This window comes from Amborella trichopoda, chromosome 1 (genome assembly GCF_054954075.1).
Source record: "Amborella trichopoda isolate Santa Cruz 75 chromosome 1, AtrichopodaSantaCruz75HAP2 v2.0, whole genome shotgun sequence".
Lineage (NCBI taxonomy): Eukaryota > Viridiplantae > Streptophyta > Magnoliopsida > Amborellales > Amborellaceae > Amborella > Amborella trichopoda.
Genome location: NC_142336.1, coordinates 55171197 through 55193583, shown reverse-complemented (window position 1 = coordinate 55193583; position 22387 = coordinate 55171197). Strand labels below are relative to the sequence as shown.

At 34.8% G+C, this 22387-nt stretch overlaps 1 protein-coding gene across 50 annotated transcripts in view; it reads right to left on the bottom strand.

The window, feature by feature from the left end:
- CYL1 (alpha-N-acetylglucosaminidase family / NAGLU family) overlaps positions 1–22387 on the bottom strand; it is a 41150-nt gene that overhangs the window by 11791 nt on the left and 6972 nt on the right. For 9 of the 50 annotated variants that reach the window (XR_016039784.1, XR_016039915.1, XR_016039916.1 and 6 more), the window contains exons 1-8: positions 18129–18348; positions 17405–17652; positions 14836–14912; positions 13120–13331; positions 12793–12914; positions 9144–9229; positions 5033–5127; positions 95–176 (exon numbers count right to left, since the gene is read on the bottom strand). Coding sequence is in view for 22 of the 50 variants with exons in the window: in XM_020671197.2 (XP_020526856.2) it covers positions 95–176; positions 5033–5127; positions 9144–9229; positions 12793–12914; positions 13120–13331; positions 14836–14912; positions 17405–17614 (884 nt within the window). In the remaining 28 variants the exon portion in view is untranslated. Of the gene's footprint in view, positions 1–94; positions 177–5032; positions 5128–9143; positions 9230–12792; positions 12915–13119; positions 13332–14831; positions 14913–17404; positions 17705–18128; positions 18357–22387 lie in introns of those variants that run through there. The other 41 variants (XR_016039805.1, XR_016039926.1, XM_088845649.1 and 38 more) reach the window with 12 other exon arrangements.

Sequence of the window (22387 nt, the reverse complement as noted above, 5' to 3'; positions counted from 1 at the left end):
GATTATGATTACATCATAGCAAGGTAAATGCAAGATGGGTTCCCATTTAGCTAGGTAGCTAAACAGAACATCTCTAATGGAAAAGAAAAATTACCAGTCACCGAGTCTTGTAATGTTTGCAGCTGGGAATCTCTTTTTCAATGCAGCAGGAACATTCCCAGAGAAGGATGGAAGCACTTGTATGGTACACGGAAAAAAATTATTATGTCAAAAGAATTTAATAGTGGGAAAATGATGGTGGAAGGAGAAACTGGTAAACATACGATGCCTCACTACTTCAAAATTTGCCAATCAAATTACTCTACCCAAAACTAAATTTTTTTAAGTTTTTCCAGATTGGAGAATAACATGGGTATGAAAGCAACACTAAACCAATAAGATAATGAACAGGAAAATAATAGCTATGGCAGAAATATTACAACATAAAATTATAAATCATCAGAAATCATTAGTTCAAAGTGTAGATAATGAATGAACATTATATCCCTCAATAGGCCGACCAAACCAGCAATTTCAAAAGGAATTGTACCAGAACCATGCCATCAAGTAAAAGAGAAAAACAGCAACATAAGACAATCTGTACATGCCTTCTAATTTGCATCACAGACAAAATGAAAACTCATATAGACAAGAGACCATTATCAAGTCAAGAGTGAGAATCAGGTGAAAATATCGGAACAACCTCTAGTTTCTTTTATTCAAGGAATACTAACACTTCTAGTTATAGGAAATCATAGAAAATGACAGCAACGAGATGATGAGGCATCTCATACAAGCTAAAAGCTTAGCAAGTAAAGTTATAAAGAAACTAACAGATTCAAACATCCAGCGCCTTACTATGTCAGTCCATCAGCAGCCATATGTCTATTACAACATAAAATTATAAATCATCAGAAATCATCATTTCAAAGTGTGGATAATGAATGAACATTCATATCCCTCCATGGGCTGACCAAACCAGCAAATCTCAAAAGGAATTGTACCAGAACCATGTCTTCAAGTAAAAGAGAAAAACAGCAACATAAGACAATATGTACATGCCTTTTAATTTGCATTACAGACAAAATGAAAACTCATATAGACAATAGACTATTATCAAGTCAAGTGTGAGAATCACATGCAAATATCAGAACAGCCTCTACTTTCTTTAAGTCAAGGAAAGCTAACACTTTTATTTATAGGAAGTGATTGCATCACACAAAATGACAGCAATGTGATGATGAAGCATCTCATACAAGCTACAAGCTTAGGAAATAAAGTTATAAAGAAACTAACAGATTCAAACATCATGTGCCTTCCTATGTCAGCCCATCAGTAGCCATATGTGCATTATCAGGAACATGGCAAAAAGATTGCCTGTTGTTTTGCCAACGTGTTCAAAACAACAGCCTGCCCCAAAAGGACCTTAGGGCACATGCCCAGGCCTTGGCCGCCCTCCCTGAGTGCCAGGCCTGTATCTTGAAATAAAAATGGCCCCTAAGGGCACTTTGGGTCATTTGAACAGCAAAAATCACAAAAAAGGGGGTATTCTAAACACCCAAAGTGAAAGAAAATAAAATAAAATAAAAAATTGAATCTAAGCCCAACAAGACCCCAAATTAACTGATTTTGATATTTCTTTGTATCAAAAAAAGAATCTGAGGTTTGAAGAAGCATCCAAAAACTTAGCCTTTATTGTTGGACTTTTTTGTAGGGTGCTAGTGAAGGTATTTGAAGACTTTTGCAGTGAGTTTTAGCTCGAAAGATATTAAAAACATCAAAGAACAAAGATCAGGCAAAAAGGTTAGTTTACAATCAATATTTGAGATTTCTTTTTCGGACTTGAAATGTCTTCCTCAGCGTGGGGATCCAGGATGCAAGTCATACGTTAACCAGGTTAAAAATGACAAAATATGACAAAAACAAAATAATGTGCAATTTTTGTGGACGTGTTTCGAATTATGGGATAAATAGATTTAAGAAGCATCTTGCTGGTATTAGAGGGTATGTTGCCCCATATAAAAAAGTTCTCAATCTTATAAACAGAGATTCTTGATTACATATATAAGCTGAAAAGAATAAATGATTAACAAAAGAGAAGGATATAGCAAAATTGAGTGCAAGGGTTAATATGCTTTTATGATGATAACACTGATGAGGATGATGAAGGGGAAGAGGAGGTGGTCCAGGTGTCGGTATCTCAGAGTTTTAAGAGGGATTTTGGACCTAAGAGGTCTTGTATGAAAGGGCCCATTTATATATTCTCTTTTAATGATAAGGGCATTAAGGCGGTTGGGAAGGGGCATGTAATTCAAGTAGTCACAAATAATGATGCACCTAATTTAGCTGCAGGTCATTTGCGTCGCCAGAAGAGGCCTCACATATTTTGGACACCTTGCACTGTACATTGCATAGACGTTAGGCTTGAGGCTATTGGCAACTTGTATAGTATTAAAGGGATATCTTTCGAAGGCTAAAGAGGTCATAATCTTCATACAACCACATCATGGCCCTTAGCAAGATGCGTAAGTTCACAAAAAAGGAGGAGCTAGTGAGGCCCGAGGTCACCAGATTTGTTACTGCTTACCTAAGTCTTAAGAGCATATATAGTAAGAGGATCCCATTGAGATCTATATTCACTTTAGGGGATTGGAGTAGGTGTAGGTGGTCTAGCGATCCTAAAGGAAAGAGGACCCGTTATATTATTATTTCTAAAGTTTTTTAGTGTAGGGTAAAGCACTCGCTAGCAGTATTTCTACCCTTAGTCAAGGTCATATGCTTGGCTGATGCTGGCAGGCCCGTCTTTAGGTTTTATGTATGATGCACTAGAAGGAACTAAGAAGAAGGATTTTAAGAATGCTCAGTGCTATAACTGCAAGAAATTTGGGCACATTGCAAAGTATTGGAAAGCACTGCAAAGCACCCAAGAATACGAATCCCAAGGGCGATAAGGAGCACGCTCGTGTGGTCCATGCTAGCTAACCCAAAAGTGGGATTATGGTGTTGACTCTGGGTCTAAGGCCCATGTGTCAAACATAGGATGGGTATAGATGACACATGGAGGATCAAGGATCCAGGACTGTGTATTTTTAAAGTGGGGTCCACGTGCCCCCAGGGCCATGCCAATTGTTTTTAGAGCAAAAATACTTTTTTAAAATTTTAAAAAAAATACTTAAAAATCATAAAAACATTTTTAATATGAAAACAAAATGTACTAAGAGTAGAATGGTACCAATGGGTAAAAAATAGTGACAATAAAGGCATTCCACTAGCCTCAGAAACCATGATCCACTACTGTTTTCTTATCCAACCCAACAAAAACCCATGACCCACAATCTCATTTCAAGGGCTCATGATTGGTCAAAGTTGGATAACAAACAGTGAAATTATGACTCTGGAATATGGATTACATTTTTCCCCTTGAAGAGCAAGTCTTGCACTTGTCACCACAATGCAAAAAGGGTTCTCTATACACATACACGTGTCCCCTTATAGGACTGCTTCCCAGTAATGTGGCTATCATATGTACATATCGTGCAGAAGTTTGTTGAAGCTTTGGTCCTTGCTCTCACAGGCATACAACCGTACATAGGAGACCACACAATTCTCCTGACCTACAAATATCATCCCTGGGCGTCTCTCCGACCTCTACAAGGGATGACTCACTGCAAATCCTTCTCCGTAGTGCCACATGCTCAAGGGTAAAGGTTTTGAAACGAATGGTGTCATAAACCGCCCAACCCTGGGTCAGTCAACACACACTCCCACTGAATTGCATATTCCACTATAAATAACATTTTTACAAGCTTTCTAAGTCTTTAAAGGCCACAAAAACCCAATAGTTTTGTTATGTAGCATGGCAATAAAAACCTCTCCACCTCAATCCCATTGCAAAGGGTTCAAATACCAAGCTTACCAAATAGAAAAACAATATCCAAAGAACAGTGTTACACAACAGTCTAAAGCAATAACCTCTAAGGTGCAAAACCACCAATCCAAGTCTAGTCCATGGCATTCAAAGAAGTCCCCTTCCACCACGTCTATCCAATGACAAAGAATCATGTAATCTATTCCCAAGGCCACATCTTATTGTATATCACATTGCCGAAAACAAAAATGTTGGTCATGCAAGTTGAGACGTGTGTCCCATGCATTGTTCGCAAAATCGCCTGATCTAACCGTTAACCGTCCAGCTAGATCGGAACCGGCCACTAGCCGGTTTCGGTTTTGGGCGGTTAGGGCGATCAACCGGTATTTACAAAAAAAATCAAAAAAATATATATAAATTCTCAAAAATAAGGAATTTGATTTATAATGCATTTTTAAATATTCTTTACATTATGGTAAAGATTAAAAATTGTTTTGGTCATTAATACTCACTTTTATATTTTCCCATCTTTTTTAGAAAATTCTAAAAATTGCCCTTGAGAAATATAAAATGGGTCAAAATCCATTTTTTTCATTAATTTTCAACTTCATTTGAATGTGTTTAATTTAATCATTCTTTATATGATTTTCATATTTTAGTATATTTGTTTTGTATTTTTTTTTAAACAATTTTTGACCACCCGAGACTTGCCCAGTTAAAGTGGTTGAATCGACCAGTTTATCGGTTAGACTGATTAAACCACTTCCAGGCCATGTCCGGTTAACCGTTCCGGTTCGATTTTGCGAATATTGATCCCATGTGCTTGCAATCGTAAATGTAGCAAGGGCGATTACGTATTACTTAGAACATGATTCTTTTAATTAAAATAACATAAAAAATGATGAAATGCTAATGTGAGAAGACAATTTAGGCAACAATCATGCAAAAGACTTGATGACAATAAACCAAGTCCTCGTGTCAACTCCTACAAAGAGTTAAAAACAACATCTAACAAAGTTGCTGAGGATATTCAAGTATTTTCAGCTGAAGTTTTCACTTAATTACTCAGCCACGTCTTGCAACTCTTCCATGAAACATTTGTTTCACATATTTGTTCAGTAAACAACAATTCACCTGCATTTTTTTTCCATAAAACTCATTCACATCATAGATTTTGAAACATACCAGGAGTCATGCCGAGCTCTAGCATACGAGATAGGATACATTTCTGTAAAGCCAATTGTTCATCTAGCCAACTCTGTGGAAGCGGGCCACCCCAACTGTGATAAGACAATTAATACCTCAAATCATCCAGTGACTTATAAATACACATTTGTGGGTGTACATGTGCGTACACAAATATAAACATAGATATGTGCAATACATGCACAGATACATCTGACATAAATACATTAAATATATGTATGTGTGACTGTCCACATCCAACAGCACAACAATAAACAAAGGGAAAAGCCTAAAAGCTCCTAATATTGCAACAATAAATACAAGTAGCAAGATATAAATTCTCTTTGCATGACCATCAAGAGATTTATAAAATTTATATTAAGAGACCTGGACAATAGAGTGATTAACTTCAAAACAACTGTAAGACCCCTTGCATCATATTCATCTATATAGTAAGCCACATATAACAAGTTATGTGTTTCACATACGCTTAGGAGAAGCCAGCATGCCAACACACTAGATATGTATGTCAGCATGCAAAACACGTTTATAGACGCAAAAATCCATACTGACATGAGCGGCGGTCTACAAATCTCCATTTTTTGGGCAAATAAGACACAATTGTGGGTTCCGTAAGCAGTGTTACATAGGCACTCCTACATTTCTTTTGTATCGTATGCCAACACATATCGACACGTCAAACACTCTACTCAAGTGTGTAGCGTTATTTACAGTCATTGTAGTACATAACAACACTTTTGCAAGAAATGTAAGCTTTAACAACACGGCATATCCTCCTTTTTATATTAAACAAGGTCATTAAAAACCACTCCATTCCCCAGTTCAGGTTTAAACCAAGACGGCTTTAGTAGGGTCATGTAACGCCTACCATGTGGGCCTTTAATTTATGGTGACAACATAATGAAACTTTTCATATAACCTATGGAATACTATTTGAATAGTTTAAAATTTAAAAGTCTATAATAGGGTCACATCACAATGAAGGTGGCCTTTAATAGGGTCATAAAACGCTTACCATGTGGGCCTTAATCTTTGGTGGCGGTGAAGATTTTCATACAAAGCATGGAACATAGAATATTAATGGAATAGCTTAAATTTGAATCTACCCTACTACACCCTCGCAATTCAATTGGCTCTGCTCTAGTTATCCCTTCCTCTGCAAAGGCTAAACCACTACGAACTGCATTGGAGTAACTTATTAGAGCGGAGCTCTGCCCTCCTTCTTACTTTTCTTCGGCAGGATCAAACTCAGATTTTGAGATATGAGACTCTTATCATACAATTTTTTGACCTAGAGTCCTAGATACCAATGACACGTACTAAATTCTTTGGAGGGCTCTTAAGTCGATTGCAACAATACACATACACAACTCAAAAACCACAAACAACACCCTGACAGGAAGGAAATCCCTGAACAGAGCTCTATTTTATTTATGGGTAAACCAACCCTAAGGCACCTGTAGACACCTTATTCATGAGTCATTACATTCACTGCCTCTAGTTATGGAGGAATGCAATAACATTGTGTAATCAGTTATAAGTGGCTCATACAAGGAAGCATACAAGAAAATTATAGTACACGTCCTTCGCATATGAAGGGTCTTCCACTGTCTTCTTGCTGGCTCTGAGTATTGCTGTATTGTTCTCTCATACGACTCATCCACGCAGCGTAACCACCTTTATCCTGCACTTGTGGTTGTTTTGTTTATGTAGACGATGAAGTGCTCCAGCTGGGTGGTTCATCAACATGCTCAGCAGTTGTGGTGTAGTGAAGTAGTGGGTAGCAAGGTAGTTTGGCCTCCATGCGTCATGGAGATCACATGTTTCTACATGTCGAATCAATTAAGACACGTGCAACAATATTGCTCAAGGGCCATTTATCTTCCAATTTAGTTGAGTAGGGTCACTAAAAGATTCAAGTTCTTCCAACCAAAATCGTGATCTTTATCCTGAAGATTGCTGGGATTAAGGTTTACATTTACAGATGAAGGGTGCTTATCCTTCCCGATAGAAGTGACTTATCGGAGAGAAAAGGATGATGTCCAACTTATCTTTCCAGCAAATCATTAGTAATTCTTTTGCATCATGTTGACTTTTTACAACAAGGTGATTAATGTCCTTAGCGGATTGTATTATTTGTTCACACAAAACATGCAACATAGTTTCGGTCCTCATGACACCCATCTTGGGTAATTATCAGTTCTAGTAATGGGGTTTGTTCTCAATAGTGCATTCATAAGGGTTTTGACTAACAAAAGGATATTTCCTTGTGCACAGGGGTGCACTGAAGGAGTATACTAGAGGTAAATATACCAGAAGGTATTTGGCAAAGTGTGCATTGTGCATCGGAGCGCACTGAAGGGGAGCTATATGAAGCAAGTTAGGTTCAAGGGAGTGCACCTTAACTCCTTGATTATATCAAAAGGGAGTCACCAGCAAAAAAGATGACACAAATTACACGCAAAACCCTAAGACCACAGAATTGTCCCAATATTGAGCAGCAGATTATAGGCTCAATACTTAGTGTAAAGCTTGCATGAGGGGTGCCTGGTTCACCTTAAATGAGTATTGAAATGGGGTTAGTCTTTTACAAAAATATATCAAGGCAAAGTTCATGCTGTATCAAAAAACCACCTAAACATAGATACAACACCTGTGTCAATATCCATGCAACATTGTTTGTAAGGCATGTGTCTGCATTGTAAGACACGTTTATTTTGCTAGACATGTGATTGCGTGTATCTTATGATTTGAACAGCAGGTCTTTAATTTGGACCCACATGTTTCCTTTAGTTATGTTAATTTTATAATTAAGAAATCACAAACTAATTTTCTTTTATAAATATATACAGAATGGCAAAATATAGGTAGGCGAGTCAGAGACATAGATTCTGGTATCTTTGTAACATAGCCAAAATGCCAGAATCCAAAAAAAGGTGTCGCATGAGGTTTGCACCAATCAAATATTGAGGAGAAAAAGAATGAATATGTTAAAAACATGTGGAATACAATCCTACATATAAAGTACATATTACAATATAGGTAGCATGCTCAGAGCATGAATCTGAGTACCATGTGCTTCAAGATAATGCACCACAGCAGTGAATGCAACAGCCACTACAGCTAATGTTGTTTTAACATAAAAACAAGCATTTCATTATCTTTTACGTGAGGAGAAGTATCAAGAGTGACAAAAAGAACAAAAAAAAACAAAAACAATAAAGAAACTCAGAGAAAATTTTACAAGGTTTTGAACAAAAAGCAAGTCAGAGAAAATTTTACAAGGTTTTGAACAAAAAGCAAGTCAGAGAAAATTTTACAAGGTTTTGAACAAAGAGGAAAGCATATATCTCCATAATGAGTTTTTTCATGCAATAAATGAAAAATTACCTCGTGCATAGCACTTGTGAGTAATTTGATAATTTCATAACTTTATATTAAAACTATATTAAATGTTTTTATCATGCCACAAAAAGCAAGTCAGAGAAAATTTTACAAGGTTGTGAACAAAGAGGAAAGCATATATCTCCATAATGAGGTTTTTCATGCAATAAATGAAAAATTACCTCGCGGATAGCACTTGTGAGTAATTTCATAATTTCATAACTTTATATTAAAACTATATTAAATGTTTTTATCATGCCACAAAAAGCAAGTCAGAGAAAATTTTACAAGGTTTTGAACAAAGAGGAAAGCATATATCTCCATAATGAGTTTTTTCATGCAATAAATGAAATATTACCTCGTGGATAGCACTTGTGAGTAATTTGATAATTTCATAACTTTATATTAAAACTATATTAAATGTTTTTATCCTAATATGTTACTTTTGAAAACATTAGTATGATGATAAAGTCCAGATTGAATAGATTTATCACTACATTTCTGTGAATCAAATGATAGACCTTTCCCCAAATATCATTTAATATAAAAGAATAAGAATAATCAAGAATTTAGAACCCTATACAAACAAGTCGTAATGCTCCATATATTAATTTAAGTGTATATAAATTACCCATGAATCTTTCTTATTGCATCAGTGTAATTATACATATGTAATCCATCAGCCATCAAGAAGAACACTAATTACCCATGTAAATTTCCCATGCGTGCCCAGGCAAGAAAGGCTGGTCCACCAAAGAAATCATCCAACTCTTCCTTGCTAATGTTAAAACCCTACCATAAGAGCTCAAATTTAGAATGTGGACCAAAGAGTTCAACAAAGGAGTTCATATTAAGTAATGAACCAGAATGAAAGCATCAGAAGACACACACATGCACACACACACACATGAATGCATGCACCCACATATACACGCACGTACACGCATGCACAGGCACACATGGGGAAGACTTGCATGCACCTATTTTTCAATACGCCACCATCAATTTGACCATCGCCCACGATATGGTTAACCCCGAAGATTGGGTATAGTCTTAAAAAACAAGATAAATAGCCAGAAAAGAAAAAAGATTTTATTGTGATCACATCTAACCCTAGATCTAACCATGCACCAATACAGATGGCTTACATTAACCCAATTTTTTCTTCTTTAGAAAGCCACTTTTAGGGACCTTTTCAAAAAACCCTTTCTTACTGGGTGTTAACTAGGGCAAATAGGATGTGTGCAAAAAAAGAGGTTAAACAAATACTTCTATTTTATTTTAGTTTTTGGCTGTTGGGCGCATTTTTCTATAGCATTAACCTAGTGGCTCAGATAAGCTTTTTCATGTATGTATATGTGAATATATGTATGTATGTATGATATAGAACGCCCACTAATGTAAACAATAGCCTATACCCAACAGTCCAGATTAGAAGGGTAGAAATTGGATGGCGATGAATGTGTACAGTATTTGAATTTTAACTTTTCTTACAAATCCAATCAACTTAATTGGGACATCACGCGGCATCAAAATTTCTTTGAATGTTTCAAGGGTAGTTTTGTCAATATTTTGTCATGAGTTTTATATATATATATATATATATGGAAGATATTACAAAACGCCTATCGGCGAAAATGAACAGTGATTTTGCCTACCCTCATCACGGTCCAAAGTTCATCGCATGATCACGATTGTCCGATAGTGTTTCATTTTTCTTTTTTTATTCTACAAATTGGAATGACCTGAAATTTAGAGCGTGTGTTCATCAAACATAGGTAAATCTACCAAAAATATCAAAAAAATATTTTACATAAAAAAAATTGACCAAAATACCCCCAAAATGTTTCGAGGGTATTTTGATTTTTATATTTTTATTAGATGCACCTCACTAAGATTGACATACGCTCCAAATTTCAGGTCATTCCGACTTGTAAAAAAAAAATGAAAAATGAAACACTACTGGACAATCATGACCGTGCGATGAATTTTGGACGGTGATAAGAGTAGGCAAAATCAGTGTTCATTTTCGCCTATAGGCCTTGGGAAGACTTTTCCTATATATATATATATATATATATATATATATATATATATATATATATATATATATATATATATATATATATATATATATATATATATATATATATATATATATTTTTTTTTTTTTATTTTTTTTTTTTTTTTTTTTTTTTTTTATTATTTATTTATTTATTTTTTCTTTTTTTTTGCCCGGTGGTTTAAAATACGAATTGATGCCTCGGATCGGGCATCCCAAAAACCCATCTGGATCGGTGAATCAGTGATCCGAATCAGGAATCAATCGAATTAAGCCTTAAAAAAAATCTAAAAAATTATTAGAATTCATTATAAATGTTTTTTAGGATTCCAATAAAAAATGGGGGTACTCCATTAAGATTTTTCATTTTTTTGCATCAATATGTGAATATTGAGATGTTATTTCCTGTACGAATTATTGTTAACCATTAAATTTACATCACACAAAAGACGAAACATTGAATTATCATGGATGAAGTATATGATCATACATGGACTATAATAAATTAATAATACAAACAAATTAATTTACTGTTATAACAAAAATAATACATTATAATACTTTATAGCACAAATAAACTAATAAATAAAATACAAGAATTAATTATCAATGTATAATTATTATTTACAATATTATAACAACTATGATTCAAAAAATATTAAAAAACACTTCCATATCATACGATAAAAATTAAAATAAATTCCCTTATAATTGTGAATATTATGACATTACACAATTATTCAAGAAAAGATTTTCACCTAAGAATACAAATCAAAATTCAGAAAAAAATAAAAAGAAAAAAATAAATTACATATCATATATCGTAGTATTTTGCAAAGTATAAGATATACGCTACAATTTTTATGTCAATAAGCGTTCACAAGGGGAAACTGAACCACATCGTTCTCATTGAGAAGAAAATCTACCTATAAAAGGTAGAGAATGCATTGGGGTGGTAATAAAATCCAACGCATAAGAGAGACGTGACCAATGCTTTCCATGGGAAGTTGATGACGTGGGAGGATGGAATGTTGGGAAGATTGGACCCAACAAAAATACCCAACAAATTTGCTGAGGTTGGGAAGATTGGACCCAACAAATTGTGCTTGACGTTATTGTGCTTGACGTTGGCTCTCAACAAATTGCTCGACGTTTTCCATGGGTAGATGGACTTGATAGTTGTCCCACTTCAAAGAGATGTGGGAACAACATGGCCTATAAAACAAATTGCTCGATCTTTCAGAGTGTCGTGTGATGTGGTTGTGGTACAGGGCACATTGCATGTTGTGATGACTTCGAGGTTAATGGTAAGGAGAGAATATTTTAATAGACAAAAGGAGCTAATATTTTAATAGACAAATGGGGTAAGGAGAGATTATTGTAATTGAAAAATGACAAAAAGGAGGACAGGTCAGGAGGGCGGAATATTTTAATGGAAAAAAATAAAGGAAAAATGGTATGGACATTTTGTCAAGCGCGATCCCATTACTATACAGATCCGGAACAGTACAGTCGATATCCGATCCGGATTGGCCGATTCCAGATTGGATCGACAATTTTTAAAACACTGGTTGTGCCTAAGTGTGGCACATACACCCTCAAAATTTCATGTGCATCCAATTTGTAAATAAATAAATAAAATTAAAAAACTTACAGGCTACAGGGGCCGTCCTTCTCCCCTTTTAATCTGAACCATTGGGCATAGACTATTGCATATGCGAGTAGGAGTTCCAAATCATTTTCCTATATGTATATAATATATATACACAAATTTTCTATATACAATCAAATCAAAACATTCAGGGCCATCCACCACCCTTAATTATCTAAAATGGTGATTATAATCAAGCCATCGTTGCAAGAGCTTCACTATATGGTAATGCTTTGGCACCGTTGCTTCTTCGCAGCATTTGAATGTTCACTCCAATGCATTAGGGTTATGGAAAATCATACCCCATTGACCGCCAATACTGTCACCTAAACTATGCCGTAATGCATAACCGGCACTTTCCCAATGAAGCATAAACTTTTAAGCATGGTAATGGCTTCTCAAAGCTCAAGACCATGTTCTTTGACAATAACAGGTAAGACATATTTAAGATCACATCCATGTTTTCAACTACCAAGTTCAAAATCAATTTATCAGGGTATCAGGTTTTATCCTTGTAACTTTTGCGTAAGTATATATGTAATGATTACTCGACTATTGGGAAAGACAAGGCCTAATAGAAACTTAGAGAAAAAAAGAAAAGAAGAAGAAGTTTAAAATACTGAGACTGAATTCCAAAGTCACCTTGAAAACCTTTTGCCAAACACTCTCTTGGCCAGTGAATGCTAATGGTAAGTTAACCCCTTGCAGAGCCATCCAGTCGATTTCTTTCTCCCATCTTTCCCAGTCCCACCAAACATATGAATCTGAAAGAGTAGCAAAACAGTTATCATGCGTTGAATAAGAAGAAAGTTAACTATCAGATCAGAGTACTAAATCTGCTAATAATCAAGCAGCTCAGCAATTAATCTGGTCAGACAACTTTCACAGTTTGGCTTATTCTGTATGTCATGTATTGTTAGCTATCTCGTAAATAAGAAAAAAGAAGGAAAAAAAAATCACAATACTCACAGCTAGAGGTAACAACATTTTGATAATAGCTCCATGGAACTGGGCGCTGAACCATCACTCCGTTGCCTTGAACACGTGGTAACAATCCAGGATCAGGAATAGAAACTATTTGCGTACCACCAGTTTTGTCCCATGACACATGAGCACCACACCAATACTTTATATACCAATGAAGGCCAGCAGCAATCTCAACTGCCGTAGCACCTTCAATTCTGGAAAATACAGCGAGACCAAAAATCCAAAGTTGATTTAAATAACAAAATAAGCACTCCAAACAGCACGGTTTTGCCCATAATTGAACAGAAACGCTTTTTAAAAGGGAAATCATAGCAATAATAAGAGTCTTAAAGCAAGGACTCAGAGCAGGACTTGCTAGGGTCCCCAGGCCGATTCTGTCAGACATATCTAAGAGCCTACTTGCCTACACATATAAGGCGTTGGAAACCTAACCAGCTTTTGTTCCCACAAAGCATGGAGGGGAGATCATTTCTCTCCACAAATCAAGGGCAAAAAGGAAAAGATCGAGATCTACAGGGAGAAAAATTTGTGAGGAAGAGCAGCATGGAATTAGATCCGACATATTCAAGCAATCCCTATTTTGACTGGATTTATTGGGTGAACCTGTGCCCTCCTAGGCGCACCCAAATGCTCCAGAATTGAATGAAAGCCAACAAGTTTTTCATGAATGGGTCTGTCATCCATATTGCAGAGTTAATGCAATATGGCACTCATCAGAAAAAGGCCCCAACTATATAAAATCAGCATGGATAATTTATAGCAAGCTATGTTTTTTGCAGTTATATTACTCAAAATCACTCATATTTATATGGCAGATCTGCGTAGACTGCTAAACACGTCTAGTTCTATCTTTGAACACACTCGATCAGGAATTGTTCCACAACATTCACTTTTTAAACCCACTTGTTTGGAAAAAAAAACACAAATAAACCCGAAAATCCATTTGGTCTCACAATAGTACCTTTTATGCTTTCAGTTGCATTTAATGCTAAACTATGCACTTACATGGTCAACACCAACACAGCCTTAAAAGATAAACCTATGACATAAATGAAAAAGCTAACAGTAAAAGCTACTAGTAACACGTAAAGATCAATCAATAGAACTGGCTTCAACAAATAGACAACTGTCCGACTCAAACTCACCAGGGTTACACAGAGTCGGCAAGCTGCAGAGTCTGGGGAATTATAAAAAAAAGACTTGCGGACCAGCCAAGTCTCACCAATCTTTTATCGTTAATTTTTTCAAGACTCAGCCAAGTCTCTAAGAATCATTCGAGTTGAGTTGTTTGACTCAGCTCAGGAACCTAGTAAGGCCTGACCAAAGTCCTTGCTTTAGAACACTTGCATAGACTGGTTTTAAATTCCTTGATTTAAAACTATGAATCAGCATGGAACTTGGCCGAGTTGCTAGCCAAGCCATATTATTGACTCAATTCAGTCAAGTCACAGTACAACTCAGACAAGTCTTGAGAAAACAGCATATAACGGCCAGATGCCGGTGAGCCTGAATCTACTATGCAAGTTCTAAAGCACTCATTTAAGCTAAACCTACTGCACATATTTTTCTAGAGTCACCAATTAACAAGTGTTCACATTGTGATTTTGCCCATTTATGCCATGAATTTTGTATACTTTTCTTCTTAAAAATGAATTTTTCATTCATAAAGAAAAAGGAAGGAAAAGGAACCATACATACAACATCTCTGGACTTCCTATCACGCCTGAATTGTTGAAGTTCTTGATCCAGAAGCAACTCACACCACCACAGAGATCCTAAAATGTCAAACATCAGACTATTAACATGTGCATATTTTTCATATTAAATATATTAAGAATGCAAAAGCATCACTGACCAAAATTGATGACAATATATAGTCATGTGCCATGGTTGTATCCTAAAATCTAAATGCAACTTGACGCTTGCCTCTTCTTTGATAAACTATCAAGAGGAGAAAGAGAAAATGAAGAAACACAACATAAGGATCTCCAGACTCCAGGAGTGATAGATAAGGTGGAAATTTAAAATTATCCCACTGAAGTGATGCTCCTCCTACAGAATCCTGGTTCCTGTACTTTGAATAAGTGGCTCGTTTCGCCCAAGGTTGAGAAAACATTCATAATAAAACAGAATGGAGATGGTCCTTTTCCATTGTATAATGTTAACAGGTGTTATAAAGAGAAAAATGGCATTTTACGCAAAAAGGGAAAAAAGGTGAAAGATGGAGAAAGGGGCAATATATTAGAGAAAAAAGGAGAGCATAACAAACAAAATATTTTAAAACTATATTAGCTCTTTTATACAAAATGGCCATTATAAAGGAAGAAACAGATGTTAGATCCATTATTTCTATAAAAAAAAAGGTCGCTTTTTTTTATATTATTTCATTGATTTTGAACCCATTATAAAGGCTGTTATGGTGTTATATAGTGGTCTTTACAAAAATGAAATAAGGGCCGTTATTTTTGGTACAAACCGTTTTTCAACCTCCCACCCATCAGCTTTATATAATGTCACAATTAGGAAGTGTTTCCCAATTATGGCTATTATAACCATCATCATGGCCATTTTGTAAACCTTGGTTTGGCCACACCAAAAACCACAATAAAATCTGGGACCAAACCTAGTCCAATCTTTCCCCAGCAGTAAATACATAATCATATGTTCATACAAGGATACACAAACACAACAGAAAATAGAACATTACAATGGAATCATATGTATGTGTAGGGTATGCATGTGATCAAGCAAAATAAAGAAGTGTGCACGTAAAAGAAAGAGAAATGGAAACATACATGCACACGCACACACAAGCAATAGTTTTGTAAAGTATGTCACATAGAATATCAATATAGAGGGGTCTAATTATTTATGTAGCATTTAACAGTATCACATTAGTACTGAAGATAATATTAATATGGAGATAATATAAATGAAATATCAGATCTGCAAGCTTGGCTCATCTTTTCTTCTTTAAAGTGTCAGGCTTCTCACAATTATCGTTTTCCTGATAATTACTTCTTACAATATTTTTGCAACGTAAGAGCAGATGATCTTCAAGCAGGCAAAAAGCATCGAGGCAAATATCTCATTGTAGGCGTGAGCTAGCAAAGCAAGCTGCACTTGTTTGCTTTGCTTCTTTTAATCTTTTTGCTCTTTTTTTTTTTTTTTCTTTTTTTTTTTTCCCCTTTTGTGGGCTGGGTGAGTGGGGGGTGATTTGTTTTAGTTCAATAGTAGAAGTTAAACTTGGGACATAGTGTTGCAACCGTCAATCACTAACCATCCAAGCCCAAGCCCACTTCCCATAGTCTAGAGGTAAGAGACGTCCTCCTTTTTTCTTGTGGGATAGGGATTGGAACTCTTGATGTCCTAATTTAATGCCATTGCCCTAACCACTAAGCTAACACCTATTTCTTTTAGGCACACCTTTGGACACTCAATTTTAAAGTTTATTGATGGCATGTGTCTTGCACAATTCTAAGAGCAATGGTCAACAATCATGTTGCTATGGTATCCATTGCTTATTGTTGTCATTGCTTATTGTTGTCCTTGCTTGATGTGTATATAATTATAAATCTCCTGTGACTAGTTGAGAAAGTTAAGAATAGCATACAGCAATGGCACGAAATGATGACGAAAATTGCTAAAGCCAAATAAAAAATATAAAACACTTGTAATGCATCTCATTTACTCTGATGAAATTAACAATTTGAAAGCTTCGAAATCATTTAAAAGCTCATAGATTGTGTCTTACGCCACTAATAGCTACAGCTCAAATAGCTCACTGAGCTTCACACTTGTCTGAAGTCAAAGCAGCTAACACTATGCTAATTTCCTAGAATCTGTTAGCTTCTGAAATATAACTACTTGTAGAGTTTTCTCCCTATTCAGTCATCTCCACATGTTTAAGTTTAATACTTGTACTCTATTCATATCTTAATATAAAGCATAGGACTGCAGCATGTAGCAAGACATCAAAATAATTAAGATTACAAGCAAAATAGGATGCAATCTAGGGCCTGGTTTCTGAATACAATGCTAACAAATTCCAGATTTCGATGCAACAGGTCAATCAAATGAAATGCATAAAAAGGTAGCGGATGTTCAGAAACCACCCCAAGTGAAATATAAAACCATTGAAATTTCGCAAGCATATGCAACATCAATAAACTCCTTGAGCAAAGATAAAAGAACAAATGAAGAAAGGAATATTCATGGATAACGTATCACAAACTAGGGAGAGAGAAGAGTTAGCAAGTGAATTTACCTTGGAGATGACCCTAAATTCAAAGCTAGAAGAGTGAGAAGGCAAGAGCCTTTGTAAGACTCCCTTCACTGCAGCTTCTTGCACAGATGGAGAAGACCTTTGACTCTCAGCCATGTCAATCAATCCGTCAAGCCCTTTATCAGGCCTGGCAAACGCCAACGAGATGGAGACCAACACTATGAAGATTATCGCCATTAAGGACCAGCACATTTGATCAAAATAGTTCAGGCTTCATATGAATCTCAAAACTGGAGGAGAATCGCGATAGACACAATAAGCATTCAATCAATTCAGTTCTCACTACATGAAGAAGATGGCCGTTGAAACACACAGATAATGACCAAAATCAGTTACGGCATCATGTTAAGGTAAAACCATGAGTAAAGCAGAAATGGCATCATTTTCAAGGTCAAATTGGGAGTAAGAACTCCATTGAAGTACAGAGAACTCGAAAACCAGGAGGAGAACCAATTTCGAATCTATCAGCTCATTGAACACAAAGACCATAAGTAAGATAGCTTTTGAAACCCATCTCTAATAATCATGGCTGACATGGCGCCATTTTGAGCCAAAAACAAGCAGAAAACCACGGGTGAAGATCAGACGAGACGTCCAGACACAGTTATGGTGATAATAGAAATCATGCTGTCAATTGAACAAAAAGCAAGTCGAAAACCACCATTAAAGACTACAAATAACACAGACGCCACATCTGAGCTCTCACCTACTTTGGCGCTCGAGCCATATCCATTGAAGCTTCGAAATCTGTAGTTCTAGGTCGAAAAATTACGGCACAGAGAGATTACATTATTACAAAAGTATACATGAAAGACCCCGTGGCCCCCTAAAACACTGACTAACCTAACAGTCTGGCGCCTACAAAAGTTTAAATATTGGCGCCCGGCCTCTACGAGGTACCTAATATAAAGAGGCAAATTTAATAGAAGTGCCTGGAGTTTGTAAAAGAAACTTATATATTCGCAATAAGTGCATGAGCGTTTTTCTTTTTCATTGCTACTTCAAGCTAGAACAAATATCATGGTCCAGGCGCGTGAAAAGTTCAACGAGGTAGTTCGCCAATCAAATTTATTACAAGTGTTTGCTTTACTTTGTCAAAACATTGCCCAAATTGTCATGGAAAAGTATATAACTATAATATTTATCTTTGGTACGTGGAGATTGTAATTAATCTTGACTACTGGATGAGAAATTTGGTGGGTGCATTTGTTGTAGTCCCAAAATTCAAAATAATTTTTTGAATTTTGTGACAAACCTGAGATATCGGGTTTTACATGTGACAAGTATATATAATTGTGACTGTATTGTACCGCAAGTAAATGATCTTATAGTATATAATCTCATTTATCTTTATTTGGGTTTTGAAACCTATAAATAATTTGAGGTTTCTTTTAATTTGGATCAAGGGACTTGAGTACTAAATTATAAAATGACTAATACAGAGTAAGGCTATTTATATTTGGTATATGGAAGTCACAATTATCAATGAATGATTGTTAGATTTAAAATTAAATAATTAATAATGCATCATTGATCAAGCTCAAAGTTCAAGAGACATTTTATCGATCTTTGTAATAGATCTTAAGCTATAGGATTTGATACTGGAGGGTTTAGAGTTATTATGACCTCTTTTTACCAAAAAAAATGGTTTTATTGTATGTGATCCCATTAGATAAATGCCTTCACGTGTTTTGAGCACAACACTTAGAGTAAAATAATTTAATGTTTGTTTGGCTCCTCGATAAACAAATCATGAAAACAACTCAAATCTTGGATTTGAAATTTGTTGATAGATACAAATATTGGATCTCTAGGGATGGTGTTTGGAGAGAATCTAGATAAAACCGTGGTTTTATATTTTTCCTCTCTAATAAATTTGTTGTAAAACCCTATTTACCAATTTCATTCCAATTTCAAATTACAAGAGGCTTACTATTTTTCCTTTTTGTTTTTTCTTTGTTTTAGATCCTTTTATATTTTTTTGTATTCTCCCCACAATGGCCACAACATGTTTGGTTCACGTAAAGTTATTTTCCAAAAAATATTTTTATATGAAAATTTATTCTCAAGTTAAGTATGAGAATGATTTTACATCGATTAGTTGCCAATTATTGTGAAAAGATGCATAAAAATTAATTTGTATGAAATTATCTCCACACTTAACCAAATAAGAGAATCTTTAATGTGAAAATATTTTCTAGAAAACAACACTGAAAGACTCACATAATTGACATTTCATGGTATCTTCACCACTATTGAAGCCAAAATTTATTTTAACCAATAGAAAATAGGCACAAAAGAACAAATAATAACAAAAAGGTAACTCAATCTGCCAATTCGTTGTAACCCCAATACAGGCATTAGCATTCAAAGCATTTTTTAGGGTTTTCAGGATCCTTGTCCTTATGTTATGTTTCATATTTTCATATGTTTTTCTCACCAAAGAGACAATCACCATAAAACAAAGGGAGCAAATTGGTGGTGGCCCACTTTTTCCTTGCTAAATTAAATGTCTTGTATAGTAATAAATAATTTGGGTGGATAAGCAGCCTATGCTTAGTTTTGAAGATTCCCGGTAGTCAAGCCAAAGCACAAAGTCCCAACACAAGGAACATCAACACAACAAAAAGATATTCCTTGAAATTCAGTTTGTTTAATAAAAGTCATAAAATTGTAGTTTTAATGTGTATTCTCACGTCCCAACACGACAAAAAGAGATTCCTTGAAATTCAGTTTGTTTAATAAAAATCATAAAATTGTAGATTGAATGTGTATTCTCACATATTTATCATCCTGCATTTCCAACAAGTTATAACTTTGGAAAAGGTTAAAATAAGGCCAAAGCTTTGTGGAAATAAAAGTAAAACCTTATATTAAATCTCATTGAAAAATATAGTTTCGGTGTCGGAAATCATTCAAATTGATCATCTCGACCTTGATCATTATGGTTGTGAAGTAAAATTAGGATTTCAAGTCCTAAAAAATTATGTATATTGTAATATCTTATCTAGACCGTCCATTTTCAAGTTTGATTCACAAGATCTATATCATTTTTTTAGCTGCAAATTTCATATTCAAGTATGGAAAATAGCTTTTAGAGCCATCTTAGGAATTTCTCACGGCTAGAGTGCATTCTAGATAACATTTCAAAGTGACTTTTTACTTTTTCTTCATAAGGTCCGGTCCTCATAGAAACTTTATTATTTTAAGTTTGGATGTGGTTTGTATAAGTCTGAGGCCCTAAACCATCAAAGTAAGGCACACCTTTAAATAGTACTGAAAGATATCATTTCAGTACTACAAATAATAGTTATGGCCTAAAATTTTATTTTCATTTCAAATTATAAAATTTAAAGCCCCAAAAATAGTGTAAATCGATTAGATCTATTAATACTAGAAAATTGACAGTCCAACAAATGCATTATAAGATGCACTATTTTCAATTATTGAAATCTATTTTTTCTTATGTCCGTACATCTTGAGGTCGAGTTGATCAATTTGAGGATTTTTGGGCATCAAAACAAGTTACAGTGAATTCTTGAGGTGCGTCTTAATTTGATTGTTTAGTGCCTCACCCCTATATAAACTTCTTCCTTTTAAGTTTGGGACGAGTTTATATAAAGCGGAGGCTCTTATCAATCAAATTTGAGCCTACCTCAAAGCTTTCACTAGAAGATGTTGTTTTGATGCTCAAAATATCCTCAAATTGACCATCTCGACATCAAGATGTATGAAAATGAGAAAAAATATGATTTCAAGTTTGGGAAATAGTATATTTGTAACGCATTTTTGGACCGTCAATTTTCAAGATTATCAAGTTTTTATAGATATATTGATCTGTGCTATTTTTGAAGCTTTAAACTTCATAAATAAAAATGAAAATATATTTTAAAACTATCACAAAAATTTTCAGTATTGAAATTACATTTCTCGACACTATTTGAAGGTAGGCTCTAATTTGATTGTTTAGAGCGTACGATCTATACAAACCGCACCCTTTAAGTTTTAGTATGTCAGCCAATGCATCCAATTAAATGCGGTGCCCCTTCCAAAATCCATTTTAGAGATAGTTCTATGGATACACAATAGACATTTCTTGTGGAAAACATAGCAGATACTAAAATGAAAAAGTTCAAATGTCCCATGCCAGGAAACATTCAATACGAAATTCTACATAGGGTGGATAAAGGCCTAGGCTTTATGGTAAAAAGTACAGCCTCGCCTTAAAATCCGGTCGAAAAATGCTGTTTTGATGCCAAAATTCCGTATGATTATTGGGAATCTATTTTGGCCTAAATTATGAAATTTGAAGCTTAAAAAATGGTTCAAATCTAATCATATGTGAACTCTTGAAAAAAAAAATGGCCCACATAGCCTCTAACACACTGGTGTGGTTTGTATAAATCTGAGGCCTATAAAATCAAAGTAAGACACACCTTCAAATAGTATTGAAAATTATTTCTCATGTCTATATGTCTTAAGCCTCAGATGATTAATTTAAGAATTTTTGGGAATCAAAGTAACTTCTTTTAGGGCTTGTTTGTTTTTCTGAAAGTATTCTTTCCGATTTTTAAAAAGTTCTACGCTTGTTTCACACTTTTCATCTAAAGTTCGAAAACTAATCTTTCAACAAAAGTTTCAATTCCTTTGTTAAAAAGCGAAACAATAAATTTCTGGGTGGGTAGGGCGGGGGGGGGGGGGGGGGGGGGGGGTGGGGGTTGGTGGGTAGGAATTTAATCTTTCAAAAAATTTTGTTGATCACTATTCACTATGCTTAACATAATATTAATATGATATAATATAATATTACTATAATATACTATTATATAAGATTATATTTTATATATGAAATATATAATATTATATTAAGTATAATATAAAATATTATATTTTATATTATACTTAATATTATATATAATAATTATATTATTACATTATATAATATATGTTTATTGTATTAAATAT